The sequence below is a fragment of the Triturus cristatus genome, chromosome 6 (genome assembly GCF_964204655.1).
Source record: "Triturus cristatus chromosome 6, aTriCri1.1, whole genome shotgun sequence".
In the NCBI taxonomy this organism is placed as follows: domain Eukaryota; kingdom Metazoa; phylum Chordata; class Amphibia; order Caudata; family Salamandridae; genus Triturus; species Triturus cristatus.
In genome coordinates, this window is record NC_140589.1 from 25,569,966 (window position 1) to 25,578,162 (window position 8,197).

Consider the following 8,197-nt stretch of genomic DNA (forward strand, 5'->3'; position numbering starts at 1 on the left):
ACGCTCTGTGGATAGTATAGAGGTGGTTCCTGCGCAACCATGCCGGCTTCACGACATCCCACAACATTCTACATGATTTCCCCCATACCTCTTGCAGACTGGTACTACTTATATCTGACCCCCAAAGCTCCTCAGGTAGCTGGAATTCCCCGTCTAACTCCTCCAAAATCAAATTGTACCATAAAGAGATCTCTTTCCTGGCCGGGGGTTTGTCGATCAACAAATTTATGAAAGTGCTATAGCCGCCTAATGGGGGCTTGCTTTTCTGAGAGGGCTGTGTTATATAAGATCTATACCAACTGGCCATTTGCAGATATTTTAGCCTAGATAGGCCAGAACCAATCCTCTCCCTCAGACAATCCCAAGAAAGCAATTCACCCTCAACAAATAGGTCTCCCCAACACTCCAACCCTGCCTCTCTAATGGGTAGTGCAAGCAGATCACACAACCAGGCCGGGGGATCGGGGAGATCCCATAAGGGAGTCCTACTACTATAGTACCCTATTTTGGTGGCTTTTAGGACCTGGACCCAAGTCCTTGCCATCCCCAGTAGGATCTTCAGCCTGATCTTTTTGAAGTATTTCGGATCTCCAAATTTCAAGAGGAATCCGGACTGACTAACCCCCTCTCCATCTAGCAGGGTCGCATATAATATTCCTACACCAGACTCTGATGGCTTTTTTAACAGCATTCTGGCATGGGAAAGCTGGAACGCCCATGCATACAACTGGATGTCCGGAGCAGCAAAGCCCCCCTTTTCCCTACGCCTCCTTATCTTTTTCCACGAGATTCTTGGAAGATGTTTATTCCAAATAAATGTATTGATCTCGGCCTGGAATGCTTTAATAGGAATTGGATCAAAGTACAGGGGAATAGTACTAAATAAAAAGGAGAACTTTGGCAGAACCGTCATCTTGACCAGATTTGACCGCCCCAGTAACGACAGAGGGAGACAAGACCAGGACTGAAGTAACTTTCGACAGTCTTTGACGATCTTTAAAAAGTTGGTCTTGACAATCTGGTCTAAATCCTCAACAATGTCAAGGCCCAGATATCTTAACTTCTTTCCTGGTTGAATACCGGCAATGCTCGTGCACTGATCCACACCCCAAGTCATCATCTCAGTTTTGGTGGTATTGATCTCATATCCTGATACTTCTCCAAAGGCTGAGGCTAGCTTGAGTATTTCTGAAAGCGCCATATGGGGATCGGAGGTATAAATAATGATGTCGTCCGCATATAGGGCCACTTTTCTCTCCCAGCCCCTACACGCAAACTCCTTGATGTTAACATTATCCCTCAGAGTTTGTGCAAACGGTTCGACATAAAGGTCAAATAGGAGCGGAGAGAGAGGGCAGCCCTGCCTAGTGCCTCTCGAGATGTTAAAGGGATCGGACAAACCTCCGTTCACCAATACACGAGCACTTGGGTTCCGATATAAAAGGGCAATTGTCCGCCGAAACACTGGTCCCACTCCAAACTTCGCCAGGGCCTCCGACAGATACGACCAATTCACTCTGTCGAAGGCCTTGGCAGCATCCAGGGTGAGGACCGCCAAGGGGGACGACTCCAGAACTGCAAGATCTATTGCCCCAATTAGGTCATACGTTAGTTCATATAACTGGCGCCCCCTGACAAACCCTTTCTGATCGGAATGTAATATTTTGGGTGCAACAAGAGCTAGCCTATTTGCCAAAATTGAAGCAAATAGTTTGTAATCTGAATTCAGAATGGAAATAGGCCTATATGAGCTACATGCCGTTGATGGTTTCCCCGGTTTTAAAATTACAGTGATAGACGCACTGTCCCAGGACTTAGGAGGGGACCCGCCAGCCAATAGGATGTTATTAAATAGTTGAACCAGAAAAGAGGCAAGTTCCCGCTCAAGCACCTTATATATTTCGGCCGGGAGGCCATCTGTACCAGACGCCTTCCCCTTTTTGGCATCATGCAGGGCTTTGATGACTTCCTCCTCCGAGATTTCACATTCTAATGTTTCGCTCTGCTCAGCAGAAAGTGCTGGAAGAGTGATCTTGCTAAGCCAGGAATTGATGGTATTTAAACTAATATTTTTATCTTCACGATAAATAATTTGAAAAAAGTCTCTAAAGGCAGATCTAATGTCATCATCGCGGGAGAGCGGAGAACCATTGACTCTAATCGCCTCGATGTTATTCCGTACTTGGTCAGTTTTGGTTTTCCAGGCCAATAGTTTCCCCGCTCCTTCTCCATATTGAAAGTGTGCAAGCTTGCTAGCCTCCCACCTTTCTTGAACCCTCTGATTTAAAATCGAAGCTAGGTGGCCCTTTGAGGAGAGTAAACTCTCAGACAGAGAAGAACGGACCGCTGCTGTATTATAATTATTCCCTTCGTCTAGTTGGGTCTGGATCTTAACAATATTTGCTTCGGCTGACATAACGGCCTCCCTATATTCCTTACTCCTGAAAGCCGCTTTATTTGTAATAAGCCCTCTCAGAAATGCTTTCAGAGAGTCCCATACAATTCCAATGTCTGCCGAGTCAATATTTACCCTTAAGAAGAGGCTCACTTCAGACCTTAAATAGAGAACGTCTTCTGAGTGGGAGAGTAAGGAGCGATCGAAGGACCAACTCCTCACCGGCGCCCTCAATAGTGATGTAAGATCCAAAGCTATGGCCGAATGGTCTGACAGGTGGATTGGAAGGTATTTAATATCTTTAACAAGATCTACTAAAGAATGGCTAATTAGTATGAAATCAATTCTAGATTGATGGTTATACTTGTGATTTCTGTAGGAGACACCCTGTTTTTCCCCTGCCCTTAACCTCCAAATATCTACATATCCAAACTGCTTCATAGCGTTTAACAAAACAGACCTTGATTTAGATGAAGTTAGCGATCGACTATTGCAAGATTTGTCCAGGGAGGGGTTCAGGACAATATTAAAGTCACCCGCAAAAACTACAGGTTCTGGAAAAGTCAAAAGATGAGATAAAATTATCTCTAATGAAGACGGGTCGTCCTGATTGGGACCGTAATACCCCACCAGAGTTATCTGGGTACCCAAGATGGAGAGTGCTGCAATTACCCACCTGCCTGCAGGATCGACTTTGAAATCCAATACCCTAGCTCTAAGATACTTTTTAAAAATAATCGATACTCCTCTACAAGTCAAAGACTGGGAAGTAGAAATTGCAAAGTCGATCCACTTATTACTTTTGACTACTGCGTCCATTTCATCCTGAGTCAAGTGCGTCTCCTGTAATAAAATGACCTGTGCCTCTGAGTCTCTAAGATATTGCAATAGTTTCCTAGCCCTGGGTTTAGTACGTAGACCATTTACATTCCACGATAATATCTTTAAATTAGCCAAAGCCATGATGTTAGATAGCTGACCCTAAAAGTACAAAACCTCGCGTAAGTGCCCACATTTATCTGAGCTAACTTTATAGCAGACAACAACATATCTAAAATTTTCATATCCAAAGCAAAAGATAATAGAACAGTAAGATGGCACAAGAGGAAATTTTTAATCATTTTACCCCGTGACCCTCCCAACCCCCAACCCCACACCCCCTCCACCCCCCCCGGAGAACCCGTGGTGTATCTAACCGGATTAAATCCAGCAGATGGCACCCCCAACACAAGCTCCCTTGTTTCACACGCACCCCTGAACTAAGTTACAATCAAGAAGAAAAAGTTTGAAAAGATTTTGAAGTAACCATTTATATAAGCGGAAGGTGGATAGGAAAGTAGTTGGGAGAATACACAGAGAAATTTCTTCTCAACCCTCTTTTTTTTATTTTTTATTATTTAAATGTTGTTTTTTTTTCATCCTTTTTTTCTTTTTTTTTTTTTTTTTAATTATAACAGTATAAAAATTTTTTTTTCTTTTTTTTTTCCCTTCCTTCCTTCCCTCCTTCCTTCCTTATCATTTAACTCCCCTTATCAAATAACAACATTCAAATGGGTGAACCTAGCCTTCAAAATATCAAATCCTTCCTCAACTCTAACTTAACCCGTTGTCTTATTGCCTAGCTCTAAGAGGAGCTCATCAGCTGCTTGCACTGTACTTATATTAGACATTTTGTTGTTAAACATCACCCTCAAGACAGCAGGGAAAACCAACTGGGCAGTAGCTCCCAACTTTTTGAAAGCCTCAAGCCGCCTTCCAAACTCCCACTGTTTTTCTAACGTGGCCCTGGATAAATCTGACCTAATAAGGAAAGTGAATCCCTTCCCAGGCAGAGATTTTTGCTTCAAGGCTAAGTTAAGGATTTGCTCTTTAAGGGCATAGGTGTGGAAGTTGACGAGGATTTTGCGAGGCTTAGCCCTTTGCTGGTTGCGCCTAAACGGGTCCCTATGGACCCTTTGAATGTCAGCGGCCAGTTCTTCTGCTGACTGATCCAGAGCCAGCGACTCCTTCAATAGCTGTACCACATAAGTTTTAACATCCGAACCCTCAGAGCCCTCTGGTACATTGAGTATACGGATATTAGATCTCCTGGCATTGTTCTCTAAAAGTTCCATCCTGTCTAAAAGGGTCTGGTCGACCTTCCGCAGCTTGACAATTTCCTCCTCAGCCTTATCGAGGTGCGTGGACAACACAGTGACTGTGTCTTCTAACTCTCCAGTCCTGGAAGTTAAACCATCGATCTTTTTATCCAGGGACTCACAATAGGTGCGGATGTCCATCTGGTTAGCGGAGGATTCTTCAAAACCCTTTTTGATATCTTGAGAGAGGGAAGAAAACATTGCTAGTAGGGAGGCAGCGGAAACTGAACCCTCAATCTCATGGTAAGAAGCGGAGGCTTGTTGTTGAGCAAAATGTGGGGGAACACCCAACCCTGCTCCAATTGTGACAGCAGGCTCCAGCTCTGCACCGCCTCCCTGACATTCATATGTTAACGGCGCAGGCATACCTCCGGGCAAGGGATCGCCCCTAGATATAACTAACTCCCCCGTAGGAGAGAGGTTCACAGAGGCAGGCAGTGCCCCCGAGTCGCCTCCTATGGGGGGGCAAGGGGCAGAACAGGGGACAGGAGAGGGAGCAGAGGAGGGGGCAGAAGTACAATTCACAGCTGAGAAATGCGGATCTATAACATCCGGAATGATGGGAACAATGGAAACAGGCATTCTCCCCTCCCCTGAGTCTGGAATTGACAGAGAGGCAGACATGTCTTGAGCGTCTTGTAAACAAAGTACCTGGGGTATTGCTTTGAAGTAAGAACGCAGGGACGGTGTTATTTTACTGCCCAACTCTGTACTCAAATCCCTTTTAATTCTCACCTTACGTCTGGCTCCGTTTGCACTTATGCCCTTTGCTTTCACTTCTGTAGACAAGTAAGAAGAGGCTTTCTTACCTTTAAGAAGGCCTCCCACCAGCCTGACCTGGGTTACCTCGGGCGGAGTATGACAAGTGGGCTCCCTCTCCGAGCCTCTGGCTTTTCTACGACCCCCTTTGCCTTTGCCTTTGTTTTTGGGTTTGAGGGGCCTTAAATGCGGCTGCGAACCCTCCTCCTCTGACTTCTCCGAAGGTTCCTCTAAGCAAATTTCCGCTTGCTTTGTGCCCATAGGGCACTGATCTGCCTCTTGACCTGCCTCTTGACCTTCCACCGCACACCGTGGATCAAGCCCAAGATTAGCTGCTTGGGAGTTGACTAGCACATTACAAACAGTGAAGGCTCGACAGCGTGCCTTTCTCCCACGTCGCAGCTCCAGGGCGGCAACAGACCAAAGCCAGAGACCGGCCGGTACTCCGTAATGTGTTCCTTCGTCCTGCAGGCTTGATTCAGGGTCAATAGGGCCAATAGGGCGTACAACCTTCCAGCCGCCTCTGCCTCCGCTGCTGAAACCGCCTGATTCGATGCCCAGGGTTCCCGTCATTGAGGATAAACAAACTAGCAAGCTGCCGCGTATGTCCGAGAGAGAAAAAAAAAAAAAAAAAAAACGCCGTTTTCCTTTTCCCTTCGGTTTTGTTCGTTCTCGATTAAAAAGCCACAAAGCCCGGACTAAAGGGATCCTTTCAAGGTACGGGGAGAATCTCAGGTCCCTAAGTTATTCATTGCTTCGAGTTGCAGGGGATCGGTGCCGAACAACGGGAGCTTGGTCGCGGAGCCCCGCAGCGAGTCAGCCGACTGCCGCCATGTTCTCCGCTGCTGCACCGGGAGTCTGCTCTGGCATTCCTATGCAGCAGAACCTTCTCCTCCCAGAATGGCTCCTCACCCCCAGGTGCCACTTATCATCTTACACTTGTGTCAAAATGTCAATCTGTCTGATACTTTTGGACTACTTTGCAACCCAATCATCCTTCATTATGACTCGTGCACATGGCAGCCATTAGATGTTATCAAATCAAAGTTAATATTAACTTTGTGTCACACTTTACACAACATTTTTTTTTAGATTTTTATATAGCGCAAACTAGGCCCGAAGATATCAGGTATTAGAGCACTTTACATCAACACCAGTTTTGTTACAGATGGAATCATTTATTTTGTTAGGCACTAACATTGTGTGCGGTGTGTTGTGTGGATTACGACGCCACTTTTCTTTTGAAGCACCTGTGCACAAGTGATAAATCCCAGTTATGGACTATTTGTTTGGCTTTCCAGTGAGGAGGTCAACAAATCAGACCAATTGCAGATTTGAGAATTTTTTTAACAAGTAGCTATGCATCTTTCTCCCCTCAGGTGTACTTACCTGTTGGCCTTGAGCCAACTATGTGGAGTCTTGATAAGAGTTTGGTTTCACAAAGATGAGCTATTAGAGTTCAGGAGTCACTGAAAAAGAGTAATAAACCTAACAAGGCCTGTGCTTGTGTGCTCCACAATCAGAATCCCACCTCCCCAGGCACGAAACATGCGCACAGCAGTGTAACGGCACAACGCATGCGCACAGCAGCGTAACGGCACAACGCATGCACACAGCAGTGTAACGGCACAACGCATGCGCACAGCAGTGTAACGGCACAACGCATGCACACAGCAGCGTAACTGCACAACGCATGTGCACATAGGCATAACATAAAACGATGGGCACCGCTGCAGAATGTGAAGAGGCTCCCAGAGGTCACAGAAACTCATTGACCTTAGGGGAAACGGGGCCCCCTTGATAGAACTGGGGGGCAGAGGATTGCCCCATCGCCCCACAGGGGCTTGCATTATGCCCCTGCATTCACAACTTCCCTTTTAATGTGGAATTTTCAGAGGAAAGGAAATTTTATCATGCTTTAGCAGGAATTCTTTTCCAATGGTTAGTTGAGCTCTTCAATCCCTGGCTGAGGCAATGACATGGTGGAAGTGATCGGACATTTTAGTCAGGCTGCTGGGATATACAGAAGGGACTATTCCATTTTAAATTCTGTGATGAAAGATGTCCTGCAACTAGGTTTTTAATCGAGATTGTATCGTAGGGTGTTGAATTTCAATTATTTCATTTATTGTATGTTGTGTTTTATTGGTAAACGTAATTGGGATTTTCCCCCAAAAATGCTTTAATAAAATCCTTATACTCTGCATATGTGAACATAGGAAGACAGGATGTATCATCAGTTGCTTCCAGTAATCAGACAGTGATGCCTGCTGACACAAACACAGATGCTGAACAAGAAGGTTGATTGCGGTCTCTGATTTGTTTCTACAATCATTTATTTCTACAGCAGACCGGGATCCAGCTTGCCCGACGATGATCCGAAGGAGCTGGTACCACTGAAGGTTCTGGACAAGATCTAACGACACCGATGGTCCTGGGCTGAGAGGGACTCCAAGGACGCAGGGACAATCATGGGGACACGTATTCCACAGATCACAGTACTTCAAGAACTGCACCAGCCCATATCGACTGACACCCTAATATGTAACTAAAAAAGTAAAGCTTTTTTATTCAACCCTACCCTGTAGCCACACTACACAGTGCTCTGTTTAGCCTATATGCTCATCCAGTGCACAGCCCTAGAGGGAAAGGGGGCTCATTCTTAATACTGGGTCAGACAGCGGCTTATTGAACCACCAGTGATGAAGGCTCCATCTGTACACAATGTTTATCTAAAAGGTTCTAGTGTCCCAGAGGGTTGTAATCCTTTCTAGGTGCTAAAGTGTGAGGCAACTACCAAAGCACAGACATTAAGTTACCTGTGTTAATAGTATTTCTACTGGAGATACAACCTTCCCACATTTTTCACCTTAAGAATTATCCTTCCAGGCTTCAGAGTGGTCCA

General features: G+C 45.5%; 1 protein-coding gene across 1 annotated transcript in view; it reads left to right on the forward strand.

The window, feature by feature from the left end:
* LOC146813670 (solute carrier family 22 member 7-like) overlaps positions 1-7,980 on the forward strand; it is a 255,518-nt gene extending 247,538 nt beyond the window's left edge. Inside the window, exon 9 of the mRNA XM_085609483.1 lies at positions 7,640-7,980. Coding sequence (XP_085465609.1) covers positions 7,640-7,712 — 73 coding nt within the window. The 3' untranslated portion in view covers positions 7,713-7,980. The remainder of the gene's footprint in view (positions 1-7,639) is intronic.
* The last annotated feature ends 217 nt before the right edge of the window (positions 7,981-8,197 follow it).